Source organism: Macrobrachium rosenbergii, chromosome 26 (genome assembly GCF_040412425.1).
Source record: "Macrobrachium rosenbergii isolate ZJJX-2024 chromosome 26, ASM4041242v1, whole genome shotgun sequence".
Lineage (NCBI taxonomy): Eukaryota > Metazoa > Arthropoda > Malacostraca > Decapoda > Palaemonidae > Macrobrachium > Macrobrachium rosenbergii.
The window spans coordinates 12,512,099-12,535,962 of record NC_089766.1 but is presented as its reverse complement, the minus strand read 5'-3'; the positions used below and the strand labels follow the sequence as shown (position 1 = coordinate 12,535,962).

The window sequence follows — 23,864 nt, the reverse complement described above, 5'->3', positions numbered from 1 at the left end:
AGACATGTCTGAAAACCTAAAACACAATAACGAAGATGGATTTATTGCTCTGGTGGGGAGGGTTCCATTGGTAATAATCCCAGATTATCCTGATTCTCTTCTTTTACATCCGACTTCAATATCTTATTTTCCCTACCTCCCTCTTTAACATCCAGTGATATTTTCTCTCTCTCTCTCTCTCTCTCTCACACACACACACACACATATATATATATATAATATATAATTTTATACACACAAGTCGTCAACAATACAATGGTGTGACATTGTACTGTTGACAACTTGAAGATTTAAACTAATAGGCCCAACTGAGAAACAGATTTGAAAAGTAATTACGATATTATGGTCAGCAAAATGGTTCTATTTTCAAGTTTACAAATGTAAAAATTTACTTTTATTGTTGTTAGAGTAAGTTGGATTGTGCCAGATTTATCAAGATGACTGGTATATAAAAGCTACAACTCAAAATGGTGAAACTGACATACAAACATACACTATAAACAAAATTTGTACTGGAGCAGGAAAAATAACAAAAGTCTTTACTTTCTTATGGATAGATTAGCTTAAAAGATTACGATTTCACTCGTGTTGTTCAAAAGCCATAAAATTCATATCAAGCTAAAGTCTTGAAAATCCTTCAATTATAGTCTTTCATCTCTGTGTATGTATGGCAGCATTGTTGATACTGTAAGTCAAATAAGGGAAACCTCTCCTAAGCATATTCATTCATTCTCTCTCTCTCTAGGAAGCAAGTCTTCCATCATCTGAGGCATCCTCAATTAAATAAAAAGTTTTCCATCTTTTATCATTATATACCTTTCATTATCTACTACCTTTTATTATTTTTATGAATTCTTTTCACAGCCAGATTTGGGTAAATCTTTAAGCTGGCCTTCTGCCAGCACAGGCTCTTACTTCTCAACAGGAGAGACAATGTGTGTGTGTGTGTGTGTGTGTGTTTGTTTTAAGTAGCTGAAAAGGATGTATATTATATTTGGGGGAGCAAGAGCTGTCAAAACTGAGAAGCAAAGGCAGCTTCAGATTATCTGGCTTAACCGGTCTTACCTGGTGATCTGATTGGTTGCTCATTTCTCTACATAGTGTTGTCTTCAAGGGAAAATGACAGAAATATTTTGACTGATATACATTCTGGGTGAGCGTATCTCTCAGCAGCCACCACCAACTGGTTTGACTATACATGTAGCCTCAAATTTAGGCAGGGTTATATCAAAAGTTTTCTTGGATCTAGATGATATAACTTCAATGTTATAAAAAAAAATTAGAATTTGCTTGGTCAAATACCCGGAAATGAAAATGACAATATGAACATGATGATGATGTAAACTAGTGATGCTTATGAATTTGCCTTGGCTGCTATTATGTCAAAGAGGCAGTGTATTTTGGAGACCAAATTCATGGGAACAGTATATGCTTAATACAATACTTCTTCTTCCGATCCCCATTTTAGAGCCAAAGAAATTTAATGCAAAACTATAATTTTTAAATCCATGAATATATAAAAAACAATTCAACTATATCTCAATTATGTTCAATAAGAAAATACACACTTCGGGGAACAAGATCTGGAAGACAAGTGCAGTACATTGCTGCACTGCTTTTTGCTATTTATCTTCCATCTATCTTATCTAACCTGACTGTTGAATTTCTTTTGAATCTTGCTCCAATGCTCCCTGCAGAACAACCTCTTTATGCCAGAGAGAGCCAAGCCAAAATTCAGTTGACAAGCACTTACAGGACTCTAGTGCCAATTTAATCCTAAAACATTACACCCTAGGTAACAACAGGATTTAATAAAAATTTGTTAAAACATCTATGAAAGCAACATAAGATTCCAGAGTGGGCAAATTACACTTCATACCAACAGGGGTAACAAACTGCAAGAATTTAAAAAGAAGACAGTGAAAACTGTCATTGTAGATCATGCATAAACAATGATCAAATCAACATTTCTAGGAAAGGCAGCAGTTTAAAAGTATGCAAACTAACAATTATACATAATTCCATGTTTAATTACACCATAAACCATCTTTCAAAAGTCTCTCGTGCAAAAACCACAAAGAAAGGTACACCCCAGACAGATGAAGTCATTATGGGTAGCCCTGAGTTTTCATTTCACAGTTTTTATGGCTGTTCTGTTACATGAATGTAACTGCATGTGTGACCAGACATCTGTCTCATTATAATAAGAAAACCTAATTTGCAATACCAAACGTACAATACTTTGGAAAATGTAGCCAAATAAAGACTATTCACCTCTTATGATCTCCCTCAAAGACAGGATTAATTATCCAATCAAAACTGCAGCTAAGATGAAAAACCCAAATCCTGATATTTTTTACTAATATAAAAAAAATCTTGTTCACAGATATTCAGAAGACAATAAAGTCACATATTTGAGGATATACCTCACATGCTTTGTCCATATAAAAGCTGGTACGGTCAATTCAAGAAGCCCTTGATTTGGTATACTACTCCATTTCCACTTACAATTTCTAGAAGTGTTCTCTTATTTGCATTAATAGGAATGCTAGTAAACAAGCCACAGTCTTAAAATAAGGATTGAAAACTGAATTTAACAAGTCAAGAAAGTTAGACAGGTTGTTTGAAGGACACTAAGGCAACAGATGAACATTAAAATATAAAATGTATTTTTATATTCAAAAGGGACATGACAAGAACCTTTTAACACTGTCTAAAGTGTGTAATGGCCGGAAATGTACGCAACACTTTCCATGGTGATTAAAACAAATTGGCCCTGATGAGCTACATATTACACATTTTTTTTTATTCAAGTGTGGTCATGATGAAAAAACCTGGCAGCACAAAATTTCATGATGGTAATTTTCAGTGTCAATATACTTTACAAGAACAAACTAATATGTGAACATAACACTCTTTTCCCATTTCAGCAATGACACAAGCTTGATGGGTAGTGATGCTCTAAATCAAAATAATACATTGTGTGTCCTTTGTTAGATCTAAGCTCTATCAGTAAGCTTACTAGTTTATCAAGCATACCTCCTTGGTCATCATGATCTTAATTCTTTGCAAATTACAGGTAATAGGAGTAGCGTAATTGCTCAGAGATCCACAGACCTGTGTCCTAAAACTGTTTCTCCATCTGAGTGAATGATTAACCAATTTGATTTCCTGACAACTTCGCTTTGCCTTTGTGACTTTTTTTTTTTTTATCAGTGCTGTATCTTTTGAAGTACAGGCATTAATTTACAGTTCAAAACATCAATTCCCAAACACAACATCAATGGGTTATAACAAAAAAAGAAATCAATGCTTCATAAAAAAAATATCTCTCTTCCTAATGCACAATGGCTATAACAAAATTTGAGCTCTTCCTAATGCACTGTCCAACATTCAATATGGCTAGAGAGAGAGAGAGAGAGAGAGAGAGAGAGAGAGAGAGAGAGAGAGAGAGAGAGAGAGAGAGAGAGAGAGAGAGAGAGAGAGAGAGAGAGAGAGAGAGAGAGATTTACTCAGATTAGTTCCACCCTAGCTGCCTTGTAAAGGAATTCATGTATGGAGACAACTTCTTGAAGTAATAAAACCAAAGACATGAGATCAAACTTCAGGATTTAACACAATGTGACAGTTAAAATTATCTCCATTTTTGGGGCTGCCCAAATAGTAGGTGTCACTGCACCCTGCTTAACCCAAGAGGACAAACAGAAACCTGTTTAACTTATTTTTTGTGCATTAGTAGTTTTGTAACAGTTGAGAGGCAACAAAGTAAGGCATTAAAGAGGCTGAGAGCAAATGATAATGCACAAATGATCTCACTTGGCTTATAAAAAAAAAAAAAGAATAGAATAGGATGAGGTGACACCAATTCCAAGATTGTCATGGAACTGACAGATAGTGCAGGTTTCTGGTTTTCTACGAGTGGTGGTAGATTCAAATTCAAGCCCTCTTTGATTTTGTTGATGTATTAAACCTTGAGCATTCAAGCATGTGCTGCCCATCATGATACTTAAGTTTCATCACCTTCAGTCTATACTGTAAGGAAGGTCATGCAAGTTTTCGACATCCATGAAAATGAATATTGTGTCCTTTATAAATCTCTGCATCCCTAGTTACTTGTGTGGAGACCATACATGTAGCAATCTATAGTCTATACAGGCAGTCCCCAGTTACTGGTGGCGTTCCGTTCCTGACAGCGTGACGATAACCAAAAACGCTGATAACTGAAAATCAGCGATAATAGCACCGATCCCTGGTTATCGGTGCTGATGTCTGGTTATTGGCGCCAATAACAGGAGATCAGCATCGAAAATCCGGTTATCGTCATCACTAGACAAGTGCTGTAAATCCAGGTCGCAGATAACCGGGGACTGCCTGTACTTGGTCTAACCAATGTCACCCACATACGCAAGGTGTTAGCTCCTTTTGAAAATGTTCCTGGTATCTATACCAAATGCTTATGACAAGTATGCTGTGATTCCAGGAATATGGGTAAACCATGTTTGATTATAAGACTTGCTGACTCTCAAGTCTTTCATTTGGCTTATCACAATGTTTCCATCTGGATCATGTCATAAAAAATCTGTGATTTCCATTTAGACTGTATGCTAAAATCTGTCCCCATTAAAGAATGGTCACCTTGTTCCTCTGGGCCAATGGTATCACTACATTATTTTCTTATTTCGAAACTATCAACAGTTTCCTTTATCTACTGCTGAAACATGACAATCATCAGCAAATAAACTTACATGCTACACAGTTCCTCCTTAATATCTTGACAATCATCAGCAAATAAACTTACATGCTACACAGTTCCTCCTTAATATCTAAGATCATGATAATACAGAGAACAGTAGTGAGGACTAATCTTACGGGACACCTGATAGGACACAGGCAGGTTTGGATTTTGCTCCATTGGCCAAAACTTGAAGCATCTGACTTGAAAGGAAATCATTAAGCAGTCAAGATAAATACTACTGATGTTTCTGGCCCACATGTGCCTTCTGATTACTGACAATGCTTGACTGGCCATGTACAGAGCCAAGCTGGTTGGTCGAGAGATTACTACTACTAGTTGGATGTTAATAAGTTGATAAGGTTTCACTACCCACAGAGAGAGAGAGAGAGAGAGAGAGAGAGAGAGAGAGAGAGAGAGAGAGAGAGAGAGAGAGAGAGAGAGAGAGAGAGAGAGAGAGAGACCGTGTGCTTTCTTCAAACCTAAAATGCTTTTGTACAATAATAAATGAATAAGTGGTATTCATCTGTCAGTATGTCTGTCCAGCTGAGTTAGTTATAAATATCTTAGTACATTATCAAAGCACAAAACACGTTCAGACAAGATCAACACACACAGCCTACTCATACAGGCATACAATAGTGTTTTAATTTTAATGACACCCATGTGCAACTACATTTTCTTCTTTCTAACTTGTTTTAAATAAAGTACTCAAAACAGGCTGGCATTTTACATTTTTTATAGTTTTTTCAAAGACATTATTAACCACTTCAAGGCTTTATCAGAAATGACTGCAGTCTGTTCTTAGCGTAAAAATTTCATTCACTTCTATATTTCTATATTCAATATCCTCAAGTCTCTAAATTATTTCATAAATCAACAAAGAAAACTGATGGTGCATGATAACCTCAACATCAACAAACATGTAGGCCCTTGAAAACCTAAGCTACCAAATCAAGCGTGTAATTCCTGTATAATTATGACTGTAAAAAATTATTTCAGTTTTCTCTTGATATGTCTTAAAAAAAAAAACGGACACCAACATTCTTGATGGCGTTTGTATTTGCAGACCCTATTATCTAATACCAGACATGAGAATCAGAAATTTCAAAATATATACCGAAATCATTACACCATAATTTCAAGAGCTACTAGAGAACCTATTACATTACCTACCATCAAAGTGGTTAATGCACTGACAGACAAAAAGCTGTAATGCTGATTTAGGTATTTTAGTAAAATATACCCATACAGTGTTACCACAGGCAATATATGGATAAGTAGTGTTTCATATATATTCCAATAAAAGAATGGAATAAGGTATATGGTTGACAGCATTAGCAATCACAAAAAGGAAATCAAACAAAAACTTTAGAATATAGAATACTTGAGAGAAAGTTTTCTATTTATCCATAGCCTTGCTATACTCGACCTGTTGGAGAAAACAGCCCAATAAGATGGAGAAGAGGCTGACAAAATTCAACTTTTCTTTTTTGCCATAACTCAGCCAAAACTCTTACAAGTCAAAGTTTTCCATCAAAATATGCAAAGAATTTTGGTTTAGGCCACTGAACTGACCACCAATATTTTTCAAATGGCAAAAATACCATTTTAAAATTAGCCACTCATGGCAAGAACTTTCTCAAATTTTTAAATAGTGCAAAGATTTCCCGTCAAAAATATCAACACTAAGCATTTAAGAGCAGTAAAATCACTGGTGCCTGTAACAAAGTGGCTGGCCAATTCAAGTCCGTATACCACCACTTGTTAATGTAAAACTTCAAAGGCAATATAGACACAATAATAACAACAAAAATAGTAATAATGGTATTACCCACTGAAAAGAAAAATAGGGTTCTGGATGCCTTACCTTTAGCTGAAGGTTATCTTGACGAAGCGAACTTATTTCTTCCCGAAGCCTTTTGATTTCTTCACCTGCCTTCTTGAGCTCTGCCTCAATGTTATTAGCCTAAAACATAAAATTGGCATAAATAAAATAAATACACACTACACATTCACTTAACATCTTGTGTACAAACAAAATTTTTTAAAAGGTCTTTAGATGATACCTAACTTCTTTACTGCTGTAGACACACTTGACTCTTAATATCATTAGCTAATGAGAACAAAGAGAGAAAAACTGGATCCTACACTGGTGATTAAATACATGAAAACTCAATGACCAGTTACAAGTTTATACAAGTGAACACTAAGTATAAAATTTTCAAAGTATCATTTTTCACTAAGTAACAGTTTTTTCCATTTTGGAAAACACACAGCGATTCAGCAGAGAACAAAGACAACAAACCTTTGGCGATGGTTTGGGAACTTCGACTTGTGGCTGTGGCGTGGGCAATGCATCAAGATTATTCTGTTGTGGAGTATCCATTGGCAACTCAAATACACACCTAAGTTTGGAGTCCATCAACTGGCTCTGATCAGCTTCTTTAAACTGAAACGATTAACCTCATTAATCAAAATCACTATGTGTATTAGTGAACTTATCAAGAAAACATTCAATATATGTCACCATCAACACTTAGCAAAAATCCCAACATAGATCTAAGAATTCAACCCCATCTGCCAACCTCACTCGGAGGATATAAAATGGTTATTTCTTGGTTAAAAACTATGCACTCTAATGATGACTTGGAGGTTAGGGGATTATTTAAAATGACTTTACAGAAACATGAAAACCCATCTGGAATACCCTTTACAACTTAAATCGTTCCACTGACAAAGCCAAAAGCCGATTTCAACCAAGCAAAACCACGCCCCTCCTTTCTGTACCCTGGATAGTAAAATACAATAAAAGAGCACACTTAAATATTACATACACTCTTCTAAACAGAACAACTGCCCAAAATTGTATCATGACATGCAATAACCAAAATCTCTGATCTAATTATGTAATCTTAATTTGAGACAAGATTCATTTAAACTGACTTCTATGTGGCAATGTCCCTGAGCTAAACTATAGGGTTCTTTTTACATTTCATATCTTTCAAGTTGAAGGGTAAGTGCTGGTTGTCAAATTACAGTTTTTTGTGTAACGGGCAGCAAAGTTACTGCTGTTCACATTCTCTCTGAGCCTAACAACATCTCATCTTAGGTCCTACGGATTACTTAGTATTCTGACACCTGCTTTTGGCCTTTATTTATAGCATAGATGTCGGCTTTAAAAACAAGACACCTGTAGCAGTTACAGTCATACATCCAACTAACAAAATACTTAAGTGATTGCTATCATTAAATGAAAATTTTTAATGGATTATTAAGTGATTGGGGATGGGAGGTTTACCACTAACAAAACGAAATGATTCTCTATTTGAGCTCTTTCCATTTTTTAAAAGCCCAGAGGTAACCGAAAACAAAATCATTACATACATTTGATAATAACCTCTTTACTGAACAACTATTAGTAAATTTATATACAGTATCATGCTGATTAGATCATTATTCGTTTCACCTATGGGCATCCAATTCTTTGGTTTGTCTCAAGATTATGCACTTGTAATGAGTAATACTAGAGAAAGTAATTTTTAACTAAATTCTGACAAACAGTACTGCTTGTAAAATAATATATATATATATAAAATAAAAAGCTTGAGGAGCCAGGAACAGCACAAACTTTTCTTACAAAAATGGATACTTCAATAATGAGGCTATACAAACCCCAGGATGTGATAAACCTCTCATTTAAACACACCTAAGAACACACTGATAATACAGTTTTGAACTTACCAGCCCATCTAAATTAACTTCTCCCTCTGGGGCAAACAGACTTTGCACCATAAACTTGTGTTTGTTCTTCTCATGTGGATCATAATCGAAAGGCTGAAGCATAACCGCAACGCTAACTGCCCCATGGGGCTCCACCAAACCAGAATTTGGCCGTACGCAGTACCGTCGTGGTGCTGTAGTTTTCACCTGTGGATCCAAAAAGTTATCAGAATACAGCAAGATATTTGTAGTTTAATATCCAGTTCTCTACAGTAAACTAATGATGAAAACTGACTCTCAAATAAAAATGACATACAAGCAATAACCCCGAGAAAAATTGTGTAACATCCTAATGGAATGTAGCCATAAATAAGCACATGAAAACCAGCATTCACTATGCCTTGCTCTGCATTTATAAAGCTCTAAGAAAAAAGTATATTGATATATAAGCTACATGTCCAATACCTAAACACTGGAAAAATAAAATTTACAATGTTCTCAAATGTGCAAATTAATTTTTCATACATTAACTCAGCTATTATTTATTTCTATTAGACAAGAGTAGAAAAGGTTTTTCCGGAATAGAATATAAAATTTAGGCCAATGGCCAAGCGCTGGGACCTGAGGTCATTCAGCGCTGAAAGGGAAACAGAGTAAAGAAGGTTATAAAGGAGCAACAGGAGTACTGTAATGCCTCGCAGTTGCAATATGAAACAACTGTTTGAATTGGCAATGTAAGATGAAAGAAAGAATTATGAACAGAGGTAGAGTAAAAGGAATGAAAGGGGTTGCAGGTAGGGACTGAAGGGATGCTGCAAAGAACCTTATGTAATGCCTAGAGTGCAAGGCATGAGTGATGGGGAATATTGTAGTAAATTATCCCACCAAAGAAGGAAACATCTCTTGGGTAACTAGATTTCACACAACTTATACAGAAATCAAGTAATTTTCAACAACATGAAACATTTGCAACTATCACTTTTATATTCTTCAGGGGTACCACTTCGTGTGCCTCATGTAGCTTACTGTAAATGGTACAAAAGGTTCTCAACAGCAAAACCTCCAGCCCCAGGTGCAATGCTTACTGCCATTTCCTTTTCAATCCCTCCTTTTGGTCTCCTCTCACCTGGAAGTCCCACTAATTTAATTTGACCTTAGTCCAATTTTCTGAGTCTAAGGATGTGACTAGGTGGTCTCATTCAAGTATCTATAATCATTTTCATATCAAACCTAAACTTGAAAATGTGTCTTATTACTTGAGAAGTATCTTTGTATACTTTTTATATCTCAAGTTATCTTTAATTACAGCTGATCTAAAATTTGAATGTTATGATTTACAAGGGTTTTTCATCTAACTGTATTACCTCTGAAAATGTCATATTCATGATAAAATGTTATTTTCATAATAAAATAAATTTTTGAACATACTTACCTGGTAGTTATATATATAGCTTAAGTCCCTGACGTCACGGCAGAATTTCAAAACTCGCGGCAATCGCCGATCGGTAGTCAGGTGAACCACCTGTGCGCCCTCTACCCAGGTACCTGGAACCATTCCAACTATTCCTCAGATCTTCCATGCCCCTAGTCTCTAGAGGGGAGGAGGGTGGAATATAATTATATATAACTACCAGGTAAGTATGTTCAAAAATTTATTTTATTATGAAAATAACATTTTCAAACATCTAACTTCCCTGGTAGTTATATATATAGCTGATTGACACCTTTGGTGGAGGGTCAGAGACAGCTAACATCGTTGGAATTATAATTAAAGTTGCAAAACAATTCTAGGTTCCTACCTGTTAAGGAAGCTGACTTCAATATTTCTCATTATGTCTGCATTCCTTAAGAGATCCAGCGATCCACCCAGGGGGCTGAAAAATCTCTAGGGGCTGTCAACCGGTGTATAACCTTTATGTGACTAGACCTCCTCTCAATACCCTTGTTCTGGGCGCTACCAAGGAACTTTCATCCCAATGATTGTGGAAGACTGTGCCCAATCCTCACAAACAACCATAAAATTTCAACCATTCCAAGGCAAGAACAAAGGTATTGTTTTATGGAATTGGATTAAGGAAACTGACTTCAATGAACTCGCCCTCATTATGTCTGCATTCCTTAAGAGATCCAGCGATCCACCCAGGGGCTGAAAAATCTCTAGGGGCTGTCAACCGTGTATAACCTCTATGTGACTAGACCTCCTCTTCAATACCCTTGTTCCGTCACAAACAACCATAAAATTCAACCATTCCAAGGCAAGAACAAAAGGTATTGTTTTATGGAATTGGATTAAGGAAGCTGACTTCAATGAACTCGCCCTCATTATGTCTGCATTCCTTAAGAGATCCAGCAATCCACCCAGGGGGCTGAAAAATCTCTAGGGGCTGTCAACCGGTGTATAACCTCTATGTGACTAGACCTCCTCTCGATACCCTAGTTCCAGGCGCTTCCAAGGAACTTTCAAACCAATGAATGCGGAAGACTGTGTCCAGTCTTCACAAACAACCATAAAAAAATTCTCCATCCTAAAGTAAGAAAAAAGGGTATTGGTTTATGGGATTGTAGGGGTATTACCCTCTCCCACTAGTAAATGCTATAAACGGACCCAGCGTATAGCAGTCTTCGTATAATGTTTGGACTCGTTTTTAGACAGTGAGAGGTAAATACTGACTTGTTTCTCCAGAAGGTCGTGTCCAAGATACTCTGCCGGGACCTGTTCTGTTTAAGTACTACAGAGGTTGCAACTGCCCTGAACTCGTGCGTTTTTACTTTCAGAATCTTATGTCCAAATCGCTACCTTTCATATGAGCTTCTTTTATCAACTGCTTGATAAAATAAGACAGAGCATTCTTCGACACCTGTACAGAGAGCTTTTTGACTGAGCACCAAAGCCCTTCTGAATTCCTTCTTAAGTCCTTTGTCCTGTCCAGGTAGTGCCTTAGAGTCCTTAACTGGAATATGACTTTCTCTGCCTTATACCCTGTAATGTCCGTTAGATTTGGAATCTCGAACGTTCTGTGTCAGGGTTGTGATGAGTATTCATTTTTTGCAAGGAATCCTAGTTGCAGTGAGCAGATTGCCTTGTCTTGTCTAAAGTCCATATTCTCGCTGAGAGCATGTATCTCACTAACTCTTTTTTTAAGCTGTGGCCAAACTGAACAAGAAAAGAGTTGTCAAGATGAGGTCTTCTTAAAAAATGTTCTCTGTAAGGGATCGAGCTTACTCCCCATGAGGAACCTCAGGACCATGTCTAGGTTCCATGCTGGTGAGTTCTGTACTCTCTCCTCAGCAGTTTAGAAGAATCTGAGTAGGTCCTGGAGATTCTTATTGTTTTATAGGTTTAAGTTTTTATGTCTAAAAAACTGCTGCCATCATGCTCCTATAACCCTTAATGGTAGAGGTAGGAAAAAATTAAGCTTCCTCTTATGGTGTAGAAAGAAGTCCACAATTTGAGTTACAGAGGTACTGGAAGAGGACACATGGTTGCTCTTGTACCATCCTCTAAATATCTCCCACTTGGATTTGTATACCCTCATGGTGGATGACCTCCCTTACTCTTTCTATAGCACCAACCGCTCTTTCGAAAAAACCTGTAGCCCTTGTAAGTTTTTTGATAGTCTGAAGGCAGTTACTTGTAATGCTTAGGGGTTTTGGTGATATCTTTCCAAGTGAGGTTGTTTGAGTAGACCTACTCTCTGATGTAGGCTCCTCGGGATGTCCACTATCCATTCCAGAACCTCTGTGAAACAATCTTTTGTCGGCCAGTAAAGGGTCACAATGGTCAATCTGGTACCCTCGTGTGAAACAAATTTTTTGCAGTACCCTGTGTATTATCTTGAAAGAGGGAAATGCATACACGTCCAAGTTGAACCAGTCCACCAGGAAAGCGTCTATGTGTATAGCCCCGGGATCTGGTACGGGAGAGCAGTAAGTTTCCAGCCTCTTCGTTTGCGCTGTGGCGAAGAGATCTATGCAAGGAAGTCCCCAAAGTCACCACATGCTACTGCACACGTCCTGATGTAGCGTCCATTCTGTTGAGAGGACTTGATTTCCTGCTCAGAATGTTCGCCCTCACATTTTTTCTCCCCTTGGATAAAGCGGGTTACTAGTTTGACATTCTTCTCTTTTGCCCAGAGAAGCGGTTCTCTTGTTGTCTCGTATAGAGACCTGGAGTGAGTGGCCCTTTATTTGCTGATGTAGGTCAACGCTGCCGTGTTGTCGGTGTTGACCTGCACCTCTCTGTTCTCCACTGTGTTCGAACCCTGTGAGATAGAAGGATTGCAGTTAGTTCCTTCTAATTGATGTTTAACTTCTCCTGCTCTCTGGACCAGGAGCCCGAGACTTGTTATTTCCCTAGTGTTGCTCCCCATACTGAGTCCGGCGTGTGGATAACAACACTAGGTCTGGGTTCCTCTAATATAGAGAAGGAACCTCCTGGAGCTTGACGGGTCGTTCCACCACTGTAAATACGTCCTTATTGGTTCCGAAATGGGGATGCACTTGGTCTCAGATCTATTTCCTTGTCCCAGTTCTGATTTAGATGAAACTGTAACGGGCATAGAATTAACCTCCCTAAGGAGACAACCGTATCAGCGAGAAAGGGTCCCCAGCAGACTCATCTATTCCTTCACCGAGCATGTCTGTCTATAAAGTCCTGAAATTTTCTTAAGGCTTGTCCTGTCCTTGCAATAGACGGAAAATCCGAAAATCCTGACTCTGAATCTTCATCCTAAGGTATAGAAACTTTTGAAATGGGATCAGCTGAGATTTCTATCTGTTTATCAGTAGACCTAATTCCTTCTATACCTAAATCGTGGTCTGAAGATCCTCCAGGCAGAGTGTGCGGGAAGGAGCTCTGAGGAACCAGCCTTCTAAGTACAAGGAGATTCTGATGTTTCTCGAGTGAAGAAAAAACCTGCTACATTGGCAATCATCCTTGTGAAAATCTTTGTTAGACGCTTGATGCCAGTGCAACTTGCGTCCTGAGCTACCTCCACGTCTTGACTTCCAATATCTTGAAGCCTGACGTCCAATGCCTTGACGCTTGACGTCTTGGGTTCATTGACGCTTGTCGTCATGATGTTTCACTCCTAGATGCTTGACGCCACTGCATCCAGCGTCTAGAGTTTCATTCACTATGTTCAGCGTCTTAAACTTCTGGATGTCTAGAAGCTTTAGTTGGACGTCTATTATCCTTCTTCTCTTTGCCTGGTTGTCACGCTTGTACCAGGGAAGACAAAGTCCGCTGCATATTTTATATTAAAGCTATATGTGGGGCTTCCTGCTGTTGGGGACAGGTTGGGGAAGCCTCAGCTACGGCAATTATTTCCTCCTCATAGTCAATAATGGATCGTGGAGAGGGTTCAGCAGACAGTACCAATCCTAAGGAGGAAGAGGAGGATATACGAAAGGCAGCACAGAGTCCGTTAAGCTCTTGCAGCCTGGTATCCTGACTGAACAGGACTGTCTACGTTTGTTCTTAGTAGGAAAGCTACCCTGGGGCTGGAAGGGAAGAGCTCGGGCTGCTCCAGTGGCTACAACCTGAAGTCTATGAAGTTTTATCATGACGTCCCTCAATATTGGGTAACTTGCTCTTGAGAGATCTCGACTCCAGAGCCAGACGTCATCCCCGTCTGCTAAGGCTGAAACAAAGAGACCGAAACTGGAAAACCTTTCCCGTGGACGAACTTCAGAAAATTCTTGGAGTTCGGGTGCATGGGGATGTAAAAAATACGCATCCTGGAGGTCCAGTGAGGCCATCCAGTCATGCTGTCCGACCGCTGCTAGAACCGATTTTGTCGTTTCAATAGCGACCTTTGTTTATTGCACAGAAAAGTTGAGTGCAATCACGTCTAACACCGGTCTCTAACCCCCCAAGCATTTGGGGATCAGGAATAACCGAATGTAGAATCATGGGGAATTCGGATCTTGAACTCTCTGTCTGGTCTCCTTTGCAACATCATAGACACTTGTTGCTATAAAGCCTTTGCCTTTGTTCTGTTGTTGCATTTGGCAGAAAAGTCTAATTGTCTTGTTAGTATAGGGGGCCTCCTCAGGCTGGACAGTCTGGATCCTACCTCAGTCTGCAGGAAAAGAAAGGCAGGTTCTCTTTCTTCCCAGTGTAGAGCCTCTTCTCGTTGCCATTCATCTACCCGCCCTAGAGGAACCTCTATCGGAGGGCCGACCACGAAAGGGCTGAGATACCTGAAACACAGGAGCCTCAGCCTTACTCTTTTTAGCGATGAAAGTCGTTGGTAGGACTTTTCTTGCTGTTTTTTAGATATTAAATCTTACGTGGTTTTCTGGGCCAAGGATGAAAAGTCCTCTTTACCAAATCTTGAGAGAAGAGGTGAGAGGAAAAAAGGGGTATAAATCAGTTCTGATTTTGATTGGGCGTGACCCCATTAGCCAGGAAAGAGCAAAGCAAAGATGGGTTCTTTTCTTCAGGATTCCCGCTGAGAAAGATGCAGTAGATTCGTTGGAACTATATCCGAGTCCTTTATCCATACACGACATCAGATATATGAGTTATTCGGTGTCAGTCGTGTTGAATAATTCCATCTTCCTTCCTGGGAAGGGGCAGGTATTTCGAGGCCGAACGATTCTCTAGTTTGATACTAAAAGCTAGACCTTGAGCTAGTTTGGTTGGAGGAAAAACAAAGGCTGTCTTTCATTGTTTCTCCTTCAAAGTATCCATTCTTCAGTAAATGCTGCCCTCTTAGACGCCTAAACCATGCCATAGAAGAGTAAATTCTGAAGGTGGGGAATGAGGAGCAGTCAGGTTAAATTTCTCTGGAAAAATTTCCGAAAATCGTTTCATAAGTCTTTTCAAGTCTGATGAAAGCTGATGGCCTTTTATATTGTCTTCACAAGGAAATCTCAACAATAGGATTCACAGGAGAATACAAGATATTATCGTTCTCTTTTTCCGATTTTCCGAAGACGGAAGTAGAGACGTCTTTCAAAATATCATCTTGACGCCTGGCGTCCAGTCTCTTGACGCCTGGCGTGTTGGCATCCATTTTCTTAAAGCTTAATGTCTTGGCGTCCAGCTTAATGACGCCTGACATCCTGGTGTCTAACTTCCGACACTTGGCGTCCTGGAGTCCAGCTTCTTTTTCGCCCGGCGTCCTGGCGTCCAGCTCAGCTCGACGCCCAAGTCCTGGCGTCCAGCCTCTTGACGCTTGATGTCCTGGCGTCCAGTTTCTCGACGCCTGACGTCCTGGCGTCCAGCTTCTTGAAGCCCGACGTCCTGGCGTCTAGCTCCTCGACGCCCGAAGTCCTGGCGTCCAGCCTCTTGACGCTTGATGTCCTGGCGTCCAGTTTCTCGACGCCTGACTCCCTCCTGGAGTCCTGGCGTCCAGACTTCTAACATTCGTTGTCCCGCCAAACCTAGAGGTTACTTGAGAACTGGCCGCCTGTGCGACATCGGTCAAAAGTTTCCTCCGGTTGACGTACAGCAACTGGTGGACGAAAAAACACTTTAACCTCGCCTTTCCTATGGCGAGGGTGAGCGTCCTGGGAAGCGTCAACAGGTACGCTCGAGGGGACGACCGCTCGGTAACTAAAGCCTCTCGCCTCCCTTCGTCTTTCGACATTCCTTCTCACAGGGGTTGGTGAGCTTGGAAGAGGTCCAGGACTAGGAGCGCAACAGGACCGAGCGGCCGCACCCTCCACTGCACTTGCACTAACAACATATTAACACTTTTATTTTTTAGATCTCTTATTGTCGATCACATATTATCCCTGTCTTCTGAGAGGGATTTTACCTGTTGGGGCAGGGTCTGAATGGCCGCCAACAAAAACATGAAGTGTTGGGTCCTTACCTGTTTCAGTAGGGGGTTCAGAGACTACCACTACGGGAGAAGGGTCAATAGGATAGTTAGCAAGGGGAAAAGAATTAACTATTCCCCGTTATATCAAGAAGAGTGAGATACAGTACTCTTGGCTCTTCTGAGCCGGTCTTCCATTCCCGTTCTTCAGACATACTGAGTGGGGATCCAAGGAGACTTTAGCAAGCCGCTTGCATCCCCATACACATTTTCACACTCGATGAAGATAGATATGTTATAAGAAAATCCAAAAGCGAACAAGCTTAAAGCCAAGCCAAAGTGTACTTCACCAAAATAAGTTGCGAAAAACACAGGCTACTTGGCGAAATTCCATCGATGTTACCGACACAGCGGCAGGGAAGATCTGAGGAATAGTTGGAATGGTTCCAGGTACCTGGGTGGAGGGCGCACAGGTGGTTCACCTGACTACCGATCGGCGATTGCCGCGAGTTTTGAAATTCTGCCGTGGCGTCAGGGACTTAAGCTATATATATAACTACCAGGGAAGTTAGATGTTTGAAAATTAAGTTTCATATACTTACCAAGTACTGTAATTACATAGCTATCGTTCTAACTTGCACGGCAGCCTTTATTTAAAAATCGCAGTAGTGCTTCGATAGTTTAGTGTAGGTGACAAGCCTGCCCACCAACTGGAGTACTGGAAAAACCTTAGCAGAAAACCTTGTTCTGTTTGAGTCCTTATGCCCATGAGAGAGGAGGAGGGAGGGCTCCAATCGGTAATTACTTGGTAAGTATATATAAAACTTATATTATCATAAAAAAAAAAAAAAAAAAAAAAAAAAAAGTAACTTACCAAGTAATTAACATAGCTGAATCCCACATTGACAGTAGGTGGGATGCATAAACATATTCCAGCATTGAAGACAATGCTTGTCGTTTCCTTATTTGGTAAGAGAGTTACTACAGGCAATTAATGCCTCTGGTTGGTGCTCATCTTCACCAGTAGTGGCATGGCGGTATAGCCATGGAGCACCTTTACTTAGGTGGGAGTTTTGCAGCAAAGTATATGTCCGATGGCTAATAAAGCATCAACAAGTGCCCTTGTCCTGGGTGCAGTACAATAAAAACAACCAGACAACTCTTTCACCCACACTGAAAACACCACAACCCATTCACTGAGACTGGTGGGCACTCCTGGTACACTGTAGGCCCCCGGCTCCCGAAAGTTCAACACCCTACTTTAAGGCGAAGACGGTAGGAGAGAGTAGAGAGAGAGAGAGAGAGAGAGAGAGAGAGAGAGAGAGAGAAAAAAAAAAAAAAAAAAAAAAAAAAAAAAAAAAGAGATATTCCTATGCTTCCTAACCCAATACCATGCCAGCCACTGATAATGGGCCCAAGGTGCTGCAATTTTCAAACACTGTTTCAACTTCTTTCAAATAGTGACCCGCAAAGATCGGTTCACACTTCCAGTAGGTCAACTGCAGAATGAAAGAGAGTGACAAATGTGCCTGAAAGCTAATAAGGTAAAGACTGTCCTGACGTCTTGAGCTTCCACTTTAAAAGTAGGCAAAATGCCCTCCAGGATCTGAGAGTGTGCCTCAGAAATTAAGTCTCTGAAGAAGAAGGACAATGCATTATTAGTTGGAGGGTGAGACAGATTCTTGACAGAACATCAGAGGTTACTGGATGGTCCTGTGATCTTCTCGGTCCTGCTCCGGTAATACAGGCAGTCCCCGGTCATCAGCAGGGGGTTCCGTTCCGATGGTGTGGTGGTAAATGAAAATTATTGATAGCCGAAAATTGGCGACTTTCGGCAATTCCTGGCGCTTTTTGGCGATTTTCAGTGCCTATCAGCGTCGATTTTCGGTTATCGGCACCTCTGTTAGGTATGTATCAGCACCAATACGCAATTATCAGAGCCAAAAATAGCTTATTTTTGTTGCTAGACTAGCGCCGAAAAACTGGATCTCCGATAACCAGGGACTGCCTGTACCTGAACCCTTAAGGGATGGCATAATTTATCAATGTGCAGCACCCCAGACTGGGGAAACTTTGAGGTCGGCGCGCAAAAAAAAAAAAAAAAAAAAAAAAAAAAAAAAGGAAAGAGAATGACATGTACATTCACACTGTATAAATAAGAAATTTCTAAAAGATTTTCCCTACCTTCCACGAGAAGTTTAAAATGACTATTTACAACCCCTTTGTAGGGCCTCATTTACAAGAAAATTGTAAATTTTACCAACTTATATATGTTTTTTCTAATAAATAAGTTTTTGGGATTTTGTAAAATTATTACTGCTCACACAATATCAAAACAGATAAGAAATAAAAGCAGTAACAAATTTTTTTGCATATTTGTTGTAAAATATTCACGTAAATTTATGAGAAGGAAGATTCAGTACTTTTTTTACTTTTACATGCTTTTTCTAATATTTCTTTGCAAATTTCTTTGTAAAATTACATTTACAACTGACATACTATTGTAAAAGAAAAAAACAAAAAACAACAGCAACCCCTTCAGTATATTTACAAGCAAATTTACAAAAAGACTCGTGTGAGAGAGAGATGAAGTACCTTCCCTGTTTTAAGTCACAAGCATTACTGATACTGGCCTAATTCTCACGTCTGTATAAAAGTTGCCATTAGTGAGTTTATAGCATGTAGAAGTATTGGCACCTTTGTTTCAATCATTATTACCATAACAGTGGTGCCCTGCTTCACACTGAAGCTCAATCCGTCCACCTCCCCAAACCTGTTTTACTTCACACTGAAGCTCAATCCGTCCACTACGGGTTAAAGCCCTAGCAGGACAAAGAACTGTCCCTTCTTCCTCAGAGCCAAGGTATCCATTAAGGTCTTAATGGAGAAAAAAGGGGACCAGGGCTTGGAAGGGTCCTCATTCTTGGCTAAAAATCCAAGGGTAAAGAAGCAAACTGCATCTCCTTGTGAAAAAACTTACCTGTATCAATGTTTCGGAACTCGCTAATATGTTAGCAGTAGCCAAGGCCATGAGGAAGAGAGTCTTCTGAGTAAGGTTTCCCCAAGAAGAGGAACGAAAGGGTTGAAAAGTAGGACCTATCAGCCACTTCAACACTACATCCAGGTTCCAGGGGACCGGATCTTCCTTTCCTGCTTAGACGTATCAAAAACTTGACGAGGTCGTTAAGATTTGGGACTGACACAAGATTCAGGACCCGTGTTTACACACTGAGCTAAACACAGCTTGAAACCCCTTAATGGTGGAGGACAAGAGATTCCTAGATCTTGGATAAAGAAGGAAATCCTCAATTGGGTCACAGACGTGTTGCAGCGTGTCTTAAAAACTCTTACGCTCTAACAAGCTTCCAACAGTCGAAGCCTGTCAGGACAAGAACAGACAACCCTTTGGTATCTCTTAAAGTGAGGTTGTCTGAGTAGACATGGTTTTTTAGGGGAAGATGACTTGGAAAGTCCATCCACAACCGTAGCTTGTCCTGGACCCTTTCTTTCATGGGCCAGAATGGGGCCGAGAATCATAGTAACACTGCGATGAGCCCAAGACTTGTTCAGCACTTCCCTGACCATGTTAAAAAGCGGAAAGGCGTAGCCCTAGAATACTCCTCAACCTAGAACCAAGGAATCTGAATAGAAGTCTAAGCCTGGGCTTAGAGGATGAAAGGCTTTCCTTTCTAAAGTCTACATTCGGACCACCACCATTCAGGTCCGACTTGATTAACGGGTTTATGGGAAACACGTAGGTGTCCGTCCCTGTATCCCTGTCCCAGTTGGCCTAGAGGAAGAATTGCAGAACTTCTCATGAAAAGTTGCCTAACTTTACGAACGTCTTGATGGACGAGTCTCCAGTAGGATCATCCATTGATGGGCTGAGCAAGATGAAGGGGCTAGAAAATTGTGGACCATCTGAAGGCAGCTAGTGATTCTCTTGGCAAATGGAAAAACCCAAAAAGTCTAAGAGTTGAGACTCATCCCCATATAGAAACTCTTGCGACGGGGCCAACTGGGACTTCTGAAGTTGATGATAATTCCCAGTTCGAGAGAGAGAGGAGATGTACAAGTCCTTTGTGCACTTTCCTTCGAAGGAGATCGAACAGGCACGTTGTCTAGACATAGACTGACGTTAATGCCTAATAAAGGTCACTTGCTACAGGAGCAAGGACTCAAGTGAACACTTTAGGTGCTGTAGAGAGGCCGAAGCAAAGAGCCCAAAACTGGAGAATTAGCTGGCGCTGGGCACTCCGAGAGGCGACAGGCATTTAGACGCTGACGTGGGGCGCCCTAGTGTTTGTCCTGGAAGACAAACCTTAGATACTTCCTGGAGTCCGGATGAAAGGAAAATTGGAAGCATGCGTCCTACATATCCAAGGTTATCATCCAATCGCCCTGGTGAATGGATGAGAAGACTAACTGGTTCGTCTCCATCTGAACTTCATCTGCCAGACGAAGAGACTGAGGGTGCTTACACTGAGGACTGATCTCCCAAACCCGATGATTTAAGGACCACAAACAGACGGTAGTAGAGGTCCTCTGAGTTGTTGTCCTTCACTTCTTCTATGACTCTTTTTCAAAGGAGAGAAGGGACCTCCTCCAAAAGGGCCAAATGTTTTCCCCAGCCTTGAATAGGCTGTCAAAACGAAGGTAGAAGGCTCTCCATGAAGGTAATTGAGAAGCTCTCTCACAGAACCTTGACAATCCACTGTTCTGTCCCTCTGATACTCCACTTCTCCCAAAGCTCTAGAAGACTGGCTCACACTTGTGCATGGAGACTTCTTCCTCATTTCTTGGGCAAGGACTTGAGCTCCTCTTGATAGTTCTTGTTTCAAGTGGGACCAACTTGCCGCATGGCATCTGTTGCCCATGGTAGAGGGTCCGGGGCCTGAGAGCAAAAAAGAGGAAGGCAGTGGTTCCTTGAGGTGGCAAACAGGTCCAATGTCAGCTTGCCCCATAGTATTGCAGATTCCGATAGACCAGGGGATCCAAGGTCCACTCAGTGGGAAGGACCTACTATTGAACAGCTCAGCTCATCCATCAGAATTTAGTTTGCCCTGAAAAAAATCAAGTGACTAGACTCACTCAATCTGATCTGTCATAGTAGAAGGTCTATTGCTGTCTGGCAGAGAAAAAGCGAGAGCTGCCTCGCTCTGTATGTACGATGGTAAGTCAAAAAGTTCCAGGAAAAATTCAATATACTCTTTATTTAAGGAAATTCAAACATCATTTTTCTACATATCTACCATCTAACTCTATACACTTTTCAAGGCGCTGTTTCCACCTCTGCAACCCTTCTTTGTAGAAATTTGGGGCCTTTCTATTAAACCATGTTGAAACTGCATGTTTAGCAGCATCCAAAGATTCAAACCGACTCCTCTTAAGTGTTCCTTGAGTTTTGGGAACAGGAAAAAATCTGAAGGAGCAAGATCAGGACTATAAGGAGGATGTGGAAGAGTTTCCCACCTAAATTTCCGTGGACTTCTCTTGCAACCCTTGATGAATGTGCTGGAGCGTTATCATGATGGAACAAAAATCTCTGATGTGCAACTTTCCTCGACGTTTTTAGCCAATGCAGTCTTCAGTTTTTGCAAAACACCTTTGTAGTAGTTCCCGGTGATTGTTTTTTGTCCTTCAAGGAAATCAATCAAAATCACTCCTTTGGAGTCCCAAAACACTGTTGCCATAACCTTTTCTGCAGATCTCGCCACTTTGAACTTCACTGGTGCAGCTGAAACTCTTGGTAACCATTGCTTTGATTGAATTTTACTTTCTGGGTCATATTGATGGATCCAAGTTTCATCTCCAGAAACAATCTGGTCAAAAACTCTGATTCATTTGATTCAATCTTCATTAAAACTGCAAGAAAAGTTCAGCTCTTTGATGCAGTTGGTCTTGAGCAGGCCAGCGCTTTTTGGACCCAACGTGCTGAAAGTTTACTCAAACCAAGATTTTCATTTAAAATTGAAAATGCGGAACCATGGGAGATCCCAGTTTCATTAGCTACTATATCGATAGTAATCCGACGATCTTCATCCACTAGATTCTGCACCAAAGCCACAATTCTTTCATTTTTGCAGTCGATGGTCTTCCCTCTCTTGGGTTGTCTTTGAGGTCCTCCCTGACCATCCTTAAATCGCTTTATCCAATCATAAACAACTGATTTAGATGGAGAATCATCTCCATAAACTTGTTGCAAAGCTTCAATAATTTTTCCTGGTTTCCAATCAAGCTTGGTCAGAACTTGATGTTAGCTCATCTCAAAATTTTTATTTTCCATGGGTTCAAGAAGTTACTTTTCTGAAGCAGATGTTAACACCACGGTAGCAAGAGGATGACTGAGGTATCAAGTCTATATGGATCACTACATCACAGATAATTGTTTACAAGTATTTGGGTTGTTTCATTCCTGTGTAAATACATCATTCAACATTTTTCCTGGAACTTTTTGACTTACCCTCGTACGTTAGGGCTGTGGTATTGTCTGAACAGACTGCCACAGTCTTGTTGTAAACTAAACTAGGGTCGAGAAGCACTGAAGCCCTAAATGAATAGCTTTCAGCTCTCTGATATTGATGTGAAGGTCTGTTCTTTCGGCGACCACATCCCAGAAGCTTTCCAGTCGAGAAGCGGACATTGGAGCGAGTCCTAGACTGGACTTGCTCTCACGAAAGGGATGTGGCTTGAGGGGAAAGACTGTCTTAGAAAAAAATGTGGACAAATCCTTAGGGCATTTGGAAGAATTGCCAGAAGATCCGGACAAATCCTTGGGGCATTTGAAAGAATTGCCAGAAGATCCTAAGTTGACTTCTACTGAAGGTCCAACTTCTGGGTCTGAGTGACTCCTTTAGTGGAACAGGAGCAACAAAAATCTCTTTCCTTCAAAAACCCCCAAAGAGAAATTAGCTGCAAATCAAGAGTCAGTCTGAGGTGAAGTCTCCACAAGCCATTGCAATCTTCAATCTTCTTGGCTAGAGCTCTCTCTCACCATCCAGTCCAAGAAACTAAAAACTTCAATAAACTCAAAGAGGTCTTGACAAGGAGGTCAAGTTCTGCCAACGAAAAAACAATTTTCGCCAACGAAAACACCGAGCGTCGGGAAGAAGGAGCTTTCCCTGTGGCGTAGGAAAGAAATCCTCCAATGGATTAAGTGCACGGGAGGAAAAACGAAAGAAGCCTTACCTTACTTGCTCTTAGTCGAAAACTAAACTTCAATCTCCTGAGTTCCTTCCTAGAAGACGAGGAAAGCACCATGTGGGGAGCCTAGTTCTGTCATCTGGATGGCACCTCATCAGGAAAGTCAAGGTAGGCGAGACTGGGGCTAGGAGCCAAAGAGTAGGAAAGCTCACCCACAAATACTGAAGGAGAGCTGCATAGGCTAGGTGAGCGGTGGTCAGAAATGGGCGCTTGGCACTCTGAGCAGGAGATTAATACTGAAGAGTTGGTGCTGGGTGCTTGGCAACTGGTGCTGAGCACTTGGGAGCTGGCGCCAGGTGCTCAGAAACAGGCAGTAGTGCTTGTTAAGAGATGGGCACTTGAAAGAAGACTATGGGCACCTGCAAGGGATTGTTGGGAGCTTGGAGCCAAATACTGGTGCCCAAAAGAAGTATGCTAAGGAGAGAAATAATCCG

General features: G+C 40.5%; 1 protein-coding gene across 1 annotated transcript in view; it reads right to left on the bottom strand.

Moving 5' to 3' along the window:
- Positions 1-23,864, bottom strand: part of LOC136853052 (vesicle-associated membrane protein-associated protein A-like) — a 41,947-nt gene that overhangs the window by 3,035 nt on the left and 15,048 nt on the right. The window contains exons 3-5 of the mRNA XM_067128280.1: positions 8,477-8,662; positions 7,041-7,184; positions 6,603-6,701 (exon numbers count right to left, since the gene is read on the bottom strand). Of these exons, the coding sequence (XP_066984381.1) occupies positions 6,603-6,701; positions 7,041-7,184; positions 8,477-8,662 (429 nt within the window). The remainder of the gene's footprint in view (positions 1-6,602; positions 6,702-7,040; positions 7,185-8,476; positions 8,663-23,864) is intronic.